The sequence below is a fragment of the Chamaea fasciata genome, unplaced genomic scaffold, assembly GCF_029207755.1.
Source record: "Chamaea fasciata isolate MVZ Bird 193981 ecotype frontalis unplaced genomic scaffold, bChaFas1.0.hap1 SCAF_12, whole genome shotgun sequence".
NCBI lineage: Eukaryota > Metazoa > Chordata > Aves > Passeriformes > Sylviidae > Chamaea > Chamaea fasciata.
In genome coordinates, this window is record NW_027094097.1 from 20901718 (window position 1) to 20917671 (window position 15954).

At 53.6% G+C, this 15954-nt stretch overlaps 1 protein-coding gene across 1 annotated transcript in view; it reads left to right on the forward strand.

Annotated features, from left to right (window-relative positions):
• The window catches only part of LOC136296103 (hydrocephalus-inducing protein homolog), a 195479-nt gene that overhangs the window by 118436 nt on the left and 61089 nt on the right, over window positions 1–15954 (forward strand). The window contains 21 exon segments of the mRNA XM_066194927.1: window positions 2687–2864; window positions 3370–3500; window positions 3564–3620; window positions 4325–4446; window positions 5402–5538; window positions 6183–6304; window positions 6392–6588; window positions 7001–7133; window positions 8204–8443; window positions 8695–8881; window positions 9325–9492; window positions 9793–9966; window positions 11065–11188; window positions 11486–11633; window positions 11925–12129; window positions 12587–12732; window positions 13129–13228; window positions 13802–13901; window positions 14397–14565; window positions 14853–15091; window positions 15405–15473. Of these exon segments, the coding sequence (XP_066051024.1) occupies window positions 2687–2864; window positions 3370–3500; window positions 3564–3620; window positions 4325–4446; window positions 5402–5538; window positions 6183–6304; window positions 6392–6588; window positions 7001–7133; window positions 8204–8443; window positions 8695–8881; window positions 9325–9492; window positions 9793–9966; window positions 11065–11188; window positions 11486–11633; window positions 11925–12129; window positions 12587–12732; window positions 13129–13228; window positions 13802–13901; window positions 14397–14565; window positions 14853–15091; window positions 15405–15473 (3146 nt within the window).

A 15954-nucleotide genomic window follows, 5' to 3' on the forward strand; every position in this document is an offset into this window, starting at 1 on the left:
AAACGCAGCAAATATTACATCTGGAAATTGGTAAAGAAAGGGTACGGCCCCGACCAGAAGGGGACAGAAAAGAGAGCAGAGAGAGAAAAATGAATGAACAACAGAGGGAGTAACAGAAGCCAGGGACAGAGCGGTACCGCTGGAAGCCTGGGGCGCTGTGTCGGCGTCCTGCTCGGCGGCTGGAGCAGGAGCCCGTGTGCGGCCAGCGCCCCGAGCGTGCTGCCGCGGCGGGCTGGGCGCGCTCCGCGCCCGCGGCAGGCGCGGCGGTCCCGCGGGCTGCGGCGTCCGGGCTCCGCAGCTGCGGCTGGGCACGGCCGGCGCGGCGGCTGCTCCCGCGGGGCAACGGCGGAGCGCTGCGGGGCCGTGGCCGGCGGGGAAGCGGCGACAGCGGGGTAGGCAGGCGGGGAAGGAGCGGCTCTGCAGGGAGCCGGGCCCTCCAGGTGCTCCCGGCACGACCACAACCAAAAATGGCGGGGGGAAATTGGCAGCGTTAACTGCTTTTGTGCGCCGAGATTCCTCCCGTAATTCAGCCCTTTTGGGAAGACTTAGTCAGACGGGCAAAGTTTGCCCGGGCTTCGCGGTCTGCCCTCCCCCAAGGGAGAGGTCGCTTGCAGCCCCCCCGAGACGGGGCCTGCCTGCATCTTCTCCTTGCAACCTCCTCCACGCCTGGAGTGTGTTAAGGCTCCCAACGCGACTGCAGCCCCTGTAGTAATTTTTCACCCCGTGTCAGAAAATGGATTTATAACATATGGTGAGGCACAAATAAAAATGGAATTGGTTCCCCACTGCGGCGGTGCGTGTCCTCCCACGGCCGGCTAGCCCCGACACGCCCCCACACGATCTATAGAAATGTGGGATCTTGGCTGCCGACCTGCCCTGCCACGTTGCGAGTGCGGAGGAAGAAAGACGGGACTCTCAAGAGGCCTGACTGCAACTTGGGTTTATTGGTAGGAAGGAGGGAGCCCTCAGCCTGCGACCGGTGCTTCAGGGAGACCCTGAATCTCAGGAGGGAGAGGGTTTTATACAGTGGCTGGAAGCTCAGGGTGGGTCCACGTGCAACCAGTGGGGTATAACTGGGGAGTGTCTACTGACGTAACAAGCATTAACATTAAATACCAATGATCCGAAGGAAGGAGGGGAAAGCTTCCAATCCAGCCAGTCGCCAGAGATCTCCCTTCGAAGCTTCTGGACCCGGGGGACAGGCCCTGGGTGACTGGCAGGGTGGGAGGGTTTCCCGACGAATGGTGGACAGGTAACCAAGGCGGGAAAGGTGAACCAAACAGGGGTTGTATGTGGGGCAGGCTGAGGGAGAAGCTTACAGTTTGTAACAAAAGGGACCTAAAAATACAACGGCACTGAACCAGGGTACAAAGAACAACTATCTTACATTAAAACTCATGATAAAGATCACGCCACCGCACCTCACAGTCACTCTGGGGACCCCGACGGCTGAGATGTCAGGCTGCTGGCACTGGAGCGTTTCTGAGGGTCGCCTTACCCAGGCTGTGTGATCACACAGGACATTGTCCTTTGCCCTGCCTCCCCGTTGCCAGGGCTAAGAACCACTTACATAGCCCTTCAGTAGGCGTGCTGGTCCCTGCCTCCTGCAGCTTTGTGCTGTGCAGAGGCTTTGTGGGGCAGTGAGGGGGCCGGGGAGCAGCGGGGCTGGAGGAGCGATGAGAAAAATTTGCAGCGTCATCCCACCATTTGTCCAAGCTTCTCAGTCCTGCCTGGGTGTCTTTGAGCCGAAGCAGCACTCCTGCCTTTGTCCCTCCTTGCAGTGGGAAGAGGGAGCCGATTGGCTTTCCCATTTCTTCATGCCTGTCCTACAAGGGATGGGAGGAGCTGCTGGCCCTGCTGAGTGCGAGGGCTTCTCTTCCATAGCCAAAAAAGCCTTTTCTTGTTGAGGCGGGCTCTTGCTGGCAGAGGGCGAACCCCATGAGCAGCAGAGCTGTGCTCACATCACATCAGGCTGTGCTGGGGCTGCAGGCAGATGAGCTCTTGGGAGGACACACTGCACCCCCCGGGTCAGTGGCTCGATCTTTTGGGCACAAGGAAGGTAGGAGGTGTGAGAAGCAAAGCCCACTCATCAGTTAAAATTTCAAGAAAATTTAATATGAGACAATAGGGGCCAAAGTCAATAAAGCAGAAGGAACAGCACTGCCTGCTTAGCCACATTAGCTGCAGCCAGAGGCACACACCAGTCAACACAACACCCCTTGTATAGCCGGGGTATTGCATCAGCCCAATGCGTATTTACAAGCAGTTCTTTGTATTCCAACGTTTTAACAGAGTTCCTTCTCCGTCCGGCCTTTTTGGAGCATATGCGGTTGTCCTAGTCCTGGTCCTTTGTTACTTTTTGACACATTCAACAGGCTTCAATTCCTTCATTGGTTAAATGTTAATATTACAACAATTCTTCACCAGCATTGGTATCACAACAAAACATTTGAATTAAAAGAACTCTAAACTTCAGCAAAACTTCTTTTACAAAAGTCAACATTATAAAACATACAGTGTTTACTCTAACAATTGCAAAAGCCAACACTGTAATGTATTTATCATGATGGTGGTGTGGTTTGATGGCTTCTTGTAGATGAGAACCTGTCTTCTCAGCCTGTCTGTCCCCTGAACCATTCCCCATCAAACTCTGATGCATCCCCTCTCTCTTCTCCTGTCCCTGCAGGGCTCCATTGCACCTGGCGAGACGCAAGAGCTGAATTTTTCTTACGTGCCAGGATTACCAGGAGCCTTCAGCAGGACTTACCACCTCAAAGTGGGTGACCTGGAGCCAGAAAGTATCCGTCTGAAAGGAGAAGCATCCTTTCCCATGTTTAGTGTGAACCTGCCCTGGAACATCAAAGGTGGGCACTGCCTGTCTGCCTCCAGGAGGGGCCCCTCTGGTTTTGTTCCCTACCATATGCCCACGGGGCAGCTCGTGCCCACCTCCAGCAAGCCTGGAGGGTTGCAGGACTCCCAGACCAACTCAAGCTCTCTGGTTGCCTCATGAGTCTTGAGCAAGGATCCCATGTGGTCTTTGTCCCAGGAACCATCCTGCAGAGCTTGCCAGCACATCTGGCAGGGTTCTGAAGGGTGATGGCTAGACTGAAAGGCTTGGGAAAGCTCTAGGAGAGGCTGGCAGGGCTTCTGGCAGGGTTGGATTTGTGTGACATTGCAGGGGATGAGATGCTCCTCTGTGGGGAGGCAGATGGGTGAGGATGCAGAGAGGAGCAGCAGCATCCACTTTCCATAGAGGGCTTGAGGGATTTCTTTCTGGAAGGAACCAGTGGTGGGAGGCAGGGACTTCCCAGCTTTAATGGGATTGGCACTTTGCTCACACTTCTCTTTGTGGATGTTTTCTTCCTTCAGGAAATGAAAAGTATAAGGAGCCATTGGAACGGCATGTAAAACAGCAGCAACAACCAAGTCAAAGGAAAGAATCAGCTGTTGTGAAGAAGACTCAGAGCCCGAAGACTAAGACCTTGAAGTCTCAGCCCCCAGTGACTCAGACCCTGAAAACTCAGGCCCCGGTGACTCCGACCTCAAAGACTCAGACCTCGAAGACTCGGAATCGGAAGACTCAGAACCGGAAGCCCGGCTTGCTTGGCTCTGGCGATACAGTAAGAACAGCTGCAGCCCAGTTTGGCACACGCCACCCTCTCCGTGTCACCTGAGGCCCTTGCAGCCCACAGCAGCTTCCTGGTGCCCTGATGGCATTTGGGACCTCCCTGCCCACTTTACAGCCATGTGTCACCTCAGCATTGCCCCTAGGGCTGCCACTCTGGTCATGGTCTCTTCTGGGGTTGCACCAGCTTCCTGGCTACCCCAGGGAGAGATCCTGAAGGCCATGCTCAAGGGATGGAGTTGATGGCGCTTTGAAGGAGATGCAGGTCATTTCTGGGGAGTTTGCTGGTCCCAGCCCGAGCCCTGTCAGATTTACAGACCCAAACAGTAGGTGCCTGATTGTGCCCTGGGACTGTGCTGGCCGTGCTCATCTCCACGAGGCACCAGCTACCAAGCTGTGCTTTTCAAGACACAAAGCTTTCAAGGCTTTCCCGGTTCCCTTTCAAGACAGCTTTTGTCCAAGCTGCCTTGGTACTGGCTGGGGGCAAGCAAGGGTCTGGAGCTCTGGAAGGTTCCTGGCTTGTCTGTCTGCCCGGCCAGATCAGCTTTGCCAACAGTGGCTGGGCAGGCAAAGGTGTGGGAGTGACTTCCCTGGAGATGAGGTCCTGGCTAAGAGCAGGCGGTGTCACGGACACTGAGCAGCCAGACAGGAGGACCCCACAGCCCCTCTCAACAGCAGCAGGGTGGGATCCTTTCTGAGACAGACGCCCAGCTGCAGATAATAATGGCAGAGAAGGCTGGTTTGGAGGTGCAGCAAAAGCTCTCATCCCATCCCCTGAAGAGCGGGTTCCCTGACGAGGAGCTGCTCCAGAGTCTTATCAAGTGAGTAAGGATTCCCATCCCCATCTCCAGGTGCCCCGTGGGGAACATCTAGCAATGTCTCCTTGTCCTGAGAGATCCTTGTGTCTGCACAACTGGGGAATAGCCAGGGACTTCAGAAAGGGTCTGGTCCCGGTGGCTGACAGGCTACGTCTGAGCAGAGGAGTGTCCTCCCTTCCCCAGCACCACGCTGAGCTTTGGACTGCTCAGCTCCCCACAGGTGTGGGGTTCTGTCCCTGCAGCTGAGGGGACCCAGCGCAGACCTTCAAGCCCTTCCAGGCCGCATAAATTCTGTCCCTGCTGACTAGCGCTAGAAGAGACAACTCCCAGCTGACGTCTTGGTTCCAACTAACAGAGCACACTAGACAAACGGAGAAGGGAACTGCACGTGTCAGCAAACACTTTAAAATCCAAACTCAGATGGCTCGAATCCTGGTGGGGTGGCAGGGCTTATCTAGGTTCCTTGGTCTGTTCCCTTTGCGCCATCATGATGCAGCACAAGCACAGGAGGCTTCCATTCAGGAGGAAGATGCTCTGCAGAACAGATCATATGATCTGGTTGCAGGGCAATGAAGATTTCCTGTGCGGGCAAATCTTTCTTCTAGGCCCTGAGGCAATTTCAGGCTCAGGCTGTACACGAGGCTAAGCAGTTTCATTGAGACCAGTGGAGGCCCAGTGTACTCACCTCTACTGGCTTTTCATGGCAGAGGAGCTGCAACCAGTGTCCATTTTAAACTAATTTTAGTTTCAGCTACCATGGGTGGCTGATAAAACCTAGGACCTGCACTCCTCCTGATTTCCCAAAGTCGTTGCCAGGTGGTCAGGCCTCGGGTTTCCTATGCTTGAGCTGAGTTTTTACAGCAATGAATACAGAATTACCCACTTTATTTGCATCTTCCATCCACCTGAAACTGTAGCCAGGCTGTGGTTTAAGGACTGTCCTTACTCCTTCTTCCAGCATTGAGCCGCTTGAGTATGTCCTGGACCTGGGGTCTGTATTTAAGGGCTGCACTGAGAGACGCACTCTGGAGATCACCAACCCTGGGGAGATGCTTTTGTCCTTCCGGATGGATGTGTCTGTCCTGCAGGACACAGGTAAGCAGTGCTGGAGACACTTCCTGTGGGCTTGAAGGAGGTGTCTCAGACAGATTAGCTTAAGCCACTGAACTTGGGGACGTTTCTGAGCTTTTTCTTCTCAGTGGCCCTGCTGGGAGCTTCAGAGTCTCAATTCTCCTGGCCAGCCATGCCCAAGGACCTGGCCTGCCTGTGACTGCCCTAACGCTTCAGTGCAGGGGCCAGATGGGCTCATCAGCCCGGTCACCTCTCAGCATCTTCTGCCCTTGGCTCCCACCAGCATGAAGTTTCTTTGGGCACTCTGTGGACTTGTTTTGTGAACCAGTGGGGTCTGCTGTGTTTTGGAAGTGCTTTGTTTGGAGTTCACGCTGTCACCGCACTTGTGTTAAGCCTTTATTGAGGAAACAGCCTGTCAGATCCTCTGGTGGATGAAAAGAGGCTTCCAAAAGTGGCCTTGAGGCAAGGCTGTGCTTCCATCACACAGAGGCTCGCTGTGTCTGAGGGGTGTTCACAGGTGCACTCTTTTACGTTTTTGTCCAGGTCACCGCACGGCAGGGGGGTTTTCCCAGACTTCTCAGCCAGGACACCTGTAGGGCCTTAAACATGCTTATGACACATTTCATGTCTCTTGTGTATCTCAGCTGCTTTGTTTTCATCTGTTCAAGGTTTCAGTGTGGACCTGGACCAAATGGAGGACCTGCCTCCCAGACACACCGTGACATTTGAAGTGTGCTTTGAAAGTGCTTGCCGCCCACAGGGTGACGTGGATGTGCTGCTGCCCATCAAGGTACCACAGCTCTTGGGGCAGGCAGCAGGCTGGGCACCGCAGCAGCTGTCACCTGCACCCTCCGCTGAATTCCCTGTCCTTCTCCAGGTAGAAAAAGGCCCCACGTCTCACATCCGCCTCCATGCCGCTGTCATTGAACTGTCACTCAGACTTTCAAAGAACACTCTGGAGTTCTCGGATACCCTCGTTGGGCAGTGCCAGACTGAGACAGTCCGGCTCTACAACTGGTTCCATGTCCCCTGCACTTGGTTTATTACTGCCATCCAGCCTGTAATGGAGGTAAAGCACGGGCAACACTGAACACGTAACTTCTTGGTTGGGTTTTCTTTGTGTCTCTTGCCCTTTCTACTCCTGTGGCTGCCTGAGCACTTGGGTCTACAGCGTGTTTGAGGAAGCTTCTGAGGGTCTAGATCAAGGCTGGTTTGCCTGGACCTGTTCCATTAGCTGATGCTTTGCTTTTCTAGCACCTTCACCCATTCCCCCTCCTCTGAGGACTCCAGTTCCCTCTCTGCCTGCCCTGTCTACAGGTTTTCCCTCCAGCTCTAGGCTATGGGGGCCACGCTTGTTGTGGCTGTGGGTGCCCTCAGCACCGTATCAGTGTCTCAGAGCACTGCAGGAACTGAGGCTCTGTCCTCGCAGACCCAGGAGACCTGACAGGATTCGTTTCTGTGCCCGGAACAATCAACGCAAACGCAGGACACCAGCCCTACATCAGAAGAAGCAGGCACTGGAGGATGAGCCCTGTCCCTTTGAAGTGATGCCCTCCGAAGGAACCCTTGAGGCAGGAAGCTGGCAGGACTTGAAAATCCGGTTTACACCAAACGAGGACGTGAGATTGGCAGGTGTCAGCCCAGGAGGCCGAAAGGAGGGCCTGGTGCCGAGAGTGTGCTCTGAGCTCTGCCTTGGCAGGGAGCTTTCTGCAAGCCCCGTACTCAGCTACTCAGCGTGGCTCAGTTCACCCCACAGAGCATTGCCGTGAGATGTGCTTTGAAATGCCCACAGGGAGCTTGCACAGAGAGCATCGGGGCTCTGTGGCTGCCTCTCGGCACACGGGAGGGATGTGCCCAACTCCCCTCAGCCTCCCCCTTGCCCGGCTGTATTTGCAGCTGCGACACTCGGTGCAGAGCAGCTGCACACCGGCAGAGGATAATCCTGGAATGGTCCGTCTAGGCTCATCCTGCTGCAGAACTGACAGACAAAACAGCCACCAGACACCTTCCTGGGCACAGCAGGACAGTCACCTGTAGTGCTGTGCTGCCAGCAGTCCCTGGGGCTCTGGCCTGCCTGCACAATCCCATGCAGCGGGGGATTCAACTTAAAGGATGGAGCGTTCCCAAAAGTAGTTTGCCTGTGGCCGCTGGGTCTTGGAAACTGATGGCCTGTACCGGTATGGACACAAGTGCTTCTGTGCCTGCAGACAGTCCCAGGGATCTTTTAATTGCTCAAGAGACATAACCATCTTGTGTCCGGCTTTGCCCAGAGCCAGACACTAAGCAGTGAAGATGATCCTTATTTCTAGCCGGTGAGAGCTCATTTGCCTCTCTCCTGGAGCTGGCGTTTGCCTGATGCAGCAGTGCCAGGACTGTGTCTGGACACTGTAACCCCGAGGGCCCTTCTCATGAGCACTGCACTCCTGCATGACTAGGTGAAAACATCTGACAGTCCATTGTAGATCCATCTGATGCCCAAATACTCAGTTACAGTGCACACCAGGATTTATCCCAGTTATTCGGCCCCAGACTAGTACAGACGCTGTAGTCCCTGGCGTCAGTAAATACCTGGTGGTTTCCATTCACCTTGGAGGGACTGGGAACACCCTGACCTTGGAGAAAGCGTTGTATCTGGGGTCCTGTCACCTGGGACTTCATGGATGAGTTTTCTTCACTTTTCTCTTTTCAGAGGTCTTACAAGAATGAGCTGAAGCTTAACGTTTGTGAGAGCAGCAATTGCTTAATGCTGCACCTGTCAGGACAAGGTCTGGAGCCACGGCTGGAGTTCAGCCCCCCGGCACTAGAGATGGGATGGGTGCTGGTGGACAGCGACGGAGTGGAGGCCACAGTGGTGGTGAAGATCCCATGCAACTTCCCCATTGAGTTTTACTCCCTGGATTTTGATGAGCAGTACCTTGAGGAGGAGAAGGTGAGAAGGCAGGTCTGGTCCCCATGTACATGCTGCCCAAGCTTCACAGCACTCCAGCATTCCCAGGCTTGTGCCAGGGCGACGGAGGCAATCCCCAGGGAAAGCCAACTCTGCTGACATGCTGTGGGAGGACTTCAATAGCTTGTGTTGTTGGGAGGAAGAGAGGAGACAGAAAATGGGTTTGTTGAGCGTGTGTGATGAAAGGCCAGAGAAGGAATCTTGCGTATGGTTTCTCTTCCCTGCGCACACAGATCCTGCGGACGGCAGTGGGGTCTGAGTACCAGAAGAAGTTTCTAATGCCTCCCCGTGCCGTGGGCGAGACGCTGCCCCCAGAGCTGCTGGAGTACTATGAAGCCCAGAAGAGGCTGAATGCTCAACAGGGAGAGGTCAAGGCCATGGCAGAGGCTGAGGCTGAGGCCATGGGCGAGGCAGAAGCAGGTCAGAAAAACAGTGAGGGTTTGGCAGCGTCTGTTTTGACTGTGGTCGCAGCACCCATACACCCTGAACGCTGTCACCTTCGGGGAAAGCCCATGCTTTTAAAAACTGCCTGTTCCCCAGCTTGGTGGAGGAACTCTTGGGTGAAGGACTGGGGCATCCTCTACCAACCCTGAGTGTAGCCAAAGCAAGCTCCTATCTGCCTGCCGTAGACTGGGGAAATAATCGGGATATTCCACAAAGACTAGGATTGGATGAGTTCTTCAGCCAGTAGAACCAGGTCTAATATCACTGGCTCTTTTATATTTGCACTTTCCTAGCAACAAAAGAACAAGCTCATGTTGCTTTCACCAAGTCTCCTTTTCCGGGATCTGAGCAGATTGGGAGGATGAGGAGGATCAAAGGTAGGCAGGAGGCTGACCTTTTCCCCTGGTTTTTCACTGCAGCACATCACAGGGCTGTCCCATTCTATCCTGAGGCCATGGTGAAGGCGACTGGGAATCCTGTCTCTCGAGCTGTCATTCGCCACCTGGGCATTGACCAGTCTTCAGAGAGGTGTGAAGCACAGCAGGACAAAGGGATTGTTGTCATTGTCCACGGGCCACCCCTGGCAGGTATGTGAGCTGCAGCCCTGGGCTGCAGGGAGAGGGGCAAGCAGGAGAAATACATCCTGGTGGACCTTGGTGCTTAAGGCAAAGACCTCAGCCGAACAGGAGGTGGAGATGATCCTCCTGGCTCTAGAATTCAGAGCTGGCAACCACGCTCCAGCTGCCTCCCTCATGGCCTCCCCTGGAGGGACGCTTGATTTCCCCCTGTTCTTTTAACTTTGAAATCTTGTTGGAGATTTTTCCAGGGCCTGTCCCTGTAATGCCTCATGTGCACGTGTCACCAAGCAGTCCTCCTCTCTCTCTCAGGAAAGACAGAGATGGCGGCGGCCCTGTGTCACCATTACGACGCTGCTCCCTTGTCCCTTGACACCGTGGTGAAAGAGGCCATTGCCAATGATGGCAGCCAGGCAGGGCTCCGTGCCCGGGAGCTTTGCACCGAGGCTGCCATGGAGCTGAAAAGCAAAAACGAAGGTAATGCTGGTGAGGAGAAATGCCAGACCCAGAGCCAGTGCTTGAGAAACCCACCATGACTGTCCACTTCTGCTCACTCAGAGCAGCAGTTTTTCATTCTTTGCGTCTCTTAGGGAACATGGGTGAAGTGCATCTCTGGCTGGTCTTCAAAAAATAAAAAATCAATTTTAAGGGCTCAGTCAGGGATTCTTTGATATCCCCCTTCGCTGCCATGCTTGGCACGTGTTCATTTTTCTAAGGGTGGTGAAGCATGCCTGTCTCTTTCCCAGATATTTTCTATTTCCTCAAAGCTGAATCAAGCTTGCTTCTCATGGGCAGCAGGCAGAACTGCTGCCCACTTTACCAAGGAAAAAGCCTTCTGAAGTGGCTCATTAAGCACAAGAGGACTGACTATGAGTGTAACCTTGCAAACAAGAGGAAGGGAAGGACAGCCTCCCAGAGGAGTTTCCAATCAGAGACATGCTACAAATGAGCTCTTGTCTCCCGGGATTTACCTGTGCTCACTGTCAGGTTACACAGCTCGTGTATGTTGGGCTGTTCTCCATGTGAGACCAGAGACTTTTAGGAAGCTTACTGGGCAGCTGGTAGCCTGAGCTCTGCAGGGTGAGGCCAGACCTGCCACAGTGCAGGGGGAAGTTTTGCATTGCTCACTTTTGAACCTGGCTGGGTTGGGAGCTGGCGGAAGGAAAAGGAGTCTGTGTCCCAGCAGGGTTTTCCCACAAGGAGCATTTAGCTTCAGCAGAGACGGGTGGTGCAAGCGGGGCAGGGCTGCAGGTCTCCACAGGAGAATGCAGGATGGGTGCAGTGTATGGAAACAATGGTCCTGGAGGACAAATCCTTGGCTTGATCCATAGGGGAACTCCTGTGCAAGCAGTGTCACCTGCATGCACAGTTGTTAGGAGGGACATAGTGCTGGCTTTAAAATCAAGGATGGGATAGCGTGCTGGTAAGAGAAGCAGGGAGGGAGCTGCTTCTGAGTGTTGCCAGTGCCCGGCAGACTGGGGAAAAAGTGCCGCGTTCCTTCCAGGGTCCAAGGCTGTGCCCATTGTGGTGAAAGGTGCCTACTTGCTTTTCAAAGCCCTCCTGAACCATATGTCCCCTATGCAGCTAAAAAGCGTCAGCTCGCTCTTCTGGCCAAGAGAAGACAAGCCTCTCAGGAGAAAATGAACAAGAAGAATGCCAAAGGCAAGAGCACACCAGCGCAAAAGAAGACGGAGCCAGCCAGCAAACCCCAGGTAAACATGATCTGCCTGGGTTGGTGCCTGGGACCTTTGCATTGTCTGTGAGATGGGCAGGGGCTGCTTACAGTGGAGGCTCTGTGCCAGCCAGGGCCTGGTATGTGGATCCATTGCACCAGGAGTTTGCAGGCTTGGGTCTCTGCTGGCCAGGGGATGGGCCCTCCAGGACCATCCCCTGGAGCCCCCAGCCTGCACTGCAGGGTTGTTCTAGTCTCCACTAGTGAGGAACCCCAGCTGCAAGCCCAGCAGTGGGAGTTGTCCAGGGCTTTCCACCGGGGTGTATTTTCCTTACAATGGTCCACATTACAGTTCACAGTTTCCACTGCTCCTGCACCGCAGCAGCTGAACATCACCAGCAGTTGTGGGGAAGAGCTGAACTGCCTGAGCTGTGTGCTGCCCGAGCACCTGCTGGTGGAGATCCTCTGTGAGAGGCTGAAGGTATGTGGGGTGGGGAAAAGGAGACATTCCTGCTCCGGAGAACAGGCAGTGAGGTACAACTCGGAGAGGAGGAGGTCTGTACATGCTCTTGGAGGATCCTGGCCTGTGTGCAGGGAACCCTGGGGGAAGCTGCAGATGCCCTTAGTTGGCAGAGCCTAAGGACAGACACAAGCTGCTCTTAGCTAATGCACCTGGAACAAGGACAGCTGGTGCCCTGTGACATCTGGGTTTACTGTCCAGCTGTGAGCTCCCTGTGTGCAATGGCTGACTTACTCTTCCCTTTATTTGCAGCACGAAGACTGCTGCAAGGGAGTGGTCTTTGATGGCTTGGAGAGCCTCTTTGCAAGAAGCCTGGAATCTTCTCTGCTCTGTGTACTCACAGCTGTCAAGAATCGCCATTATATCTACGTGGTGCACGTGCATCGGGATTATGCTTCTTGGAAAGCCAGGAAGGAAGCTGAAATACAGAGGAAGGAAGATGAAAGACAGAGGGAAGGTGAGATATGTCTGTCCCTCTCAAATCTTCTCTCTCAAGCCCTCAGACTTATCTCTGTGTGTCTGGGTTTGCAGCAGAGCTTGTAAGAAGTGTTTTTATTCATCTTTCCACCTTCTGCCTCTGTAACCACACTCATCTCAGAGTTGCAGGAGACTGGAGGCTTTAAGACACCTTAATCTCTAACATTCAAGCTTGGGCAGAAGTTCAAGCTGTTGTAGCTCAGTGACAAACAACTGTCCTCAGCCCTGGTGCACTTAAGCCAGGAAAAGCACAGGAACTCACTGCCTGGCCATCGTTTGAGGGATTGTCTGAATTTTGGAGCAGGGATATGAGCTCCCCAATGTCTCCTGGTGTGATATGCTGGGTTGGGAAAAGCTGTGAGTCCTTGCAGCTGACTCCCAAAGCACCCAGCTGTGCTTGCTGTCACTCATGGTTTCTCCTCTGGTTTGTGCTAAAGAACTGCAGCGGGAGGAAGCTCTTCAGAGGAACAGAGAACGTGCCTTGAGAATGGATGAGGAAGAGTATGATGCCCTCCCTGAGGAGGAGAAAGCTGCCGTGGATGAAATAATATGGGAATTGAACCATATGCGGAGGGAGAGGCGAGTAAGCCTTCCATGGGTTCCTGCTCAGGGTAGTGTCCCCGGAGGGTCTCCCTGCTCCAAGGACTCTGAGCTCAGACATGTTTGATAGCAAAGGCCAGAAGCAACACAGGGATGGCCACTCTTAGCTCCCCGGCTCCCAAGGGAGGAAGGACCTTCTTCTGTTGAGGTAGAACATCTTCTTCTCTATGGTGAAGACAGAGCTGGGCTGATAGGGGTTTTTACTGCAGCTGAATCCCACTGGGGCAGCCCATGAGATGAACAGGTTAGCAAAGCTTGGGAGTCCACCGACGCTTGTGAAGCCTGGGAGGCCACAGGGGAAGCAGCCAGCAGAGACAAGGACTTGGAGGCTGTCTACCAAAAGAATGATCTGAACAGTGTTTGTTTCTTGCTGCCTCAGGTTTCAGACACAGAAAACATCCTGGGGATTGTTCAGGCTGAAAACATCAAAATCTCTGCAAAGGTCTATGATGTTTCTCTGAGGATCGACATGCCTGAAGGTCAGTGGACGCCTCCCAGACAAAGCAGTCCAGGTGCACTGCATTACCTTGGGGGGCGGGCGACCAAAGCGCATGGGATGGGATGGGATGGGATGGGATGGGATGGGATGGGATGGGATGGGATGGGATGGGATGGGATGGGATGGGATGGGATGGGATGGGATGGGATAGCATGCAAGGATGGCATGGACACATGAAGCACAAACCCTGCAAGTGGTGTGGAATAATGCATTGTCAGGGCATTGACAGCCTTAAGTCTCTCCCCTCTGAACTTTGAAGTGTGCAGCTTCACGTGCAGATTGGATTTGGGGGCTTTGAAACAACAGTGACGGGAACAGGCAGTTGGCAACTCCCACGGGCTCAGCACAGCATATAAAGTAATTTCCGTAGCTACTAATCCTGCAGATAATTTGAGTAGGAAGAGAAAAGGCAGACAAATAGCTGGAAAATACTGTCAAGAACAGAAACTTGCTGGAAAGGGTTTTGTGTCAAGACCTCCATGTAGTTTGTGACCTGGCGTGTTCTGCAGCTGATAAATACCATTTCTGACCTGGCTCTGCGGGTTTTCTGCAGGTCCAGATGGAAGTTTGGAATTTGGAACCATTAATGTCCTAGATAAGGTGAAGAAAGTCCTGAGTCTAAAGAACAAAGGGGTATACAACATTGAGTACAGGTGAGTCCAGCTGCCTGGTAGTGAGCATTTCTTCAGATTCCCAGGCCTGCATTCTCCCTCTGTCAATGGCTAGAACCTGTTTTCATGCTGGCTACCTCATGGGAAATACAAAACCCGGACTCTCTAATCTCAACTATTTTACTAGAGAATCCAGCCACAAACCAGCAATTCTTCACAGCTCAGCACGAACCCAAAGGAGAGCCCCAAAAATTTCAGCCACTGAAATGATGAGATTCATTGCTTTTCTTTGATGGTCACTTCCTTTCTCTTTCTGAGACTCTGTAAAGAAGCAAATGAAAAATTCTGGTGTCAAGGTTTCATGCATTAACCTTGTGATTGTCTGCACTCTCTGTCAAGATCCAGGATTCCCTGAGCAGAGCTGAACTCTCCCTTTTTTTTTGTTTTTTTTTTCTGGTCCTATGCAAAGTCCTGGCCGTGCTGGTGGTGCCTGTACTTTTAACTGCAGAGATCTCCATTCCTTCCCTTTCTCCCCAGCTTCACGCTGAAGGGTGCAGGTCCCAGGACGCAAAACTTGGCATCCCACTTCAGCGTTGAGCCTCGGTCGGGCATGCTGACTGCCTCCCAGCCTGGTGTGAATATTGAGATGCTCTTCCACCCCACAAGTGAAATCTTCCTCAAGAACAAACCCATCCTGTACTGCCAGGTGAGCTGCTTGGGCCAGGCTGTGTTATCTCTCGACATTTTGGGAGTGTAAACAGGATAGGTGTCGAGTGGAAGGAGTGCTTTAACTGGAGAATCCTCTCTCCTACATACACAAACAAAGTCTTTCAAAACCATTTGGGAGGCTTCTTAAGTGGAGCTGAGCTTCTGACTCCGGAGGAGGTGCTTAAACAGGGAGGGGTAAACTGATGGAGGCCTGGGGTGGAGACTGGGGACTGGGGTAGAGGCTGGCCTCTTTGCTGTGTTTACCACCCCTTCCTGTGGACACAGGTGATAGACGGCAGCTCAGGGGAAGGAGGCCAGACTGTTGCCGAGATCCCACTGAGGGTGTCGGTGAGAGCTGTGTACAGCAAGTACAGCATTGAGCCCGCCTCACCCATCGACTTCGGTGCCATGCTCGAGGGCACCAAGAAGACCCAGACTGTCATCCTGGAGAACAAAGGCATGCTCAGCTTCGAATTCTACATCCACCGAGCACCCGAGGATGCATCTGCATGGGAAAGCCAAAGGTACGAGAAGCCCTGCACCACCTTTCCTGTCTGAGGAGGCACCAGCCCACGGCTGGTATGTGGCAGGCAGCCAGGAGACCTGGGCTGTTGTCCGTTTGCATCCCTGGCTTGGGGAGAGGGAGCAAAAAAACACCGCAGTGTCCCCAGGTGTAGTACAAAGCTGGTGATAGAGCTCCTGTCCAGCAATGGGTGCTGCACTCAGGGAGCCATCAGGAGCAGGAAGGCTTCCCTCCGTGTGGAGGAAGGCCAGCTTTGGCCTCAGAGAAAGGCAGGGGAGCTCAGCATGACAGATACCTCTGCTTTCTCCTCTCAGTTCAAAGCAAGAGCAATCTGCTCCATCAGCTGCAAAGCGCTCAACAGGAAAGAAATCGAGCTCCTTGACAGGTGGGTGACTCCTGCTCCCCAACAGTGCTGCTGCCGCGGGGGATGTGAGAAGATGCTGCTGTGCCCTGGCTGGGGGCTCATGGCTATAGGGTGGGACACGGTCTACAGGATGGAACCCAGTATCTGCTCAGTCCCACTGACACTCCTGTACTTTGGCTCTGACCTGGACTTGTGGGATCAACAGGGGGGAGCAGGTCCTGTGTTTGGTAGCTGCTAGCCAGCATAGGTCTGTGAACACCACAGAAGCAAAAACACGCCTCAGTGAACTCCCAGTCCGCAGAGCTCAGACAACATTGCTTTTTCTTCTTCCAAGTCACCTACCTTTCTCCTGTCCTTTCTCACAGCTATTTCTGCTCTCCTGTGTTACCTCTGGAGGCTGAAGGATCACAGCTACCACCTTCATTCTTTACACTCAAACTCCTTTCTCTCTGCTACTTGGGACAGGCTTGCAGCTCCTCTTGGCTTGTTGGTCTCAGCCT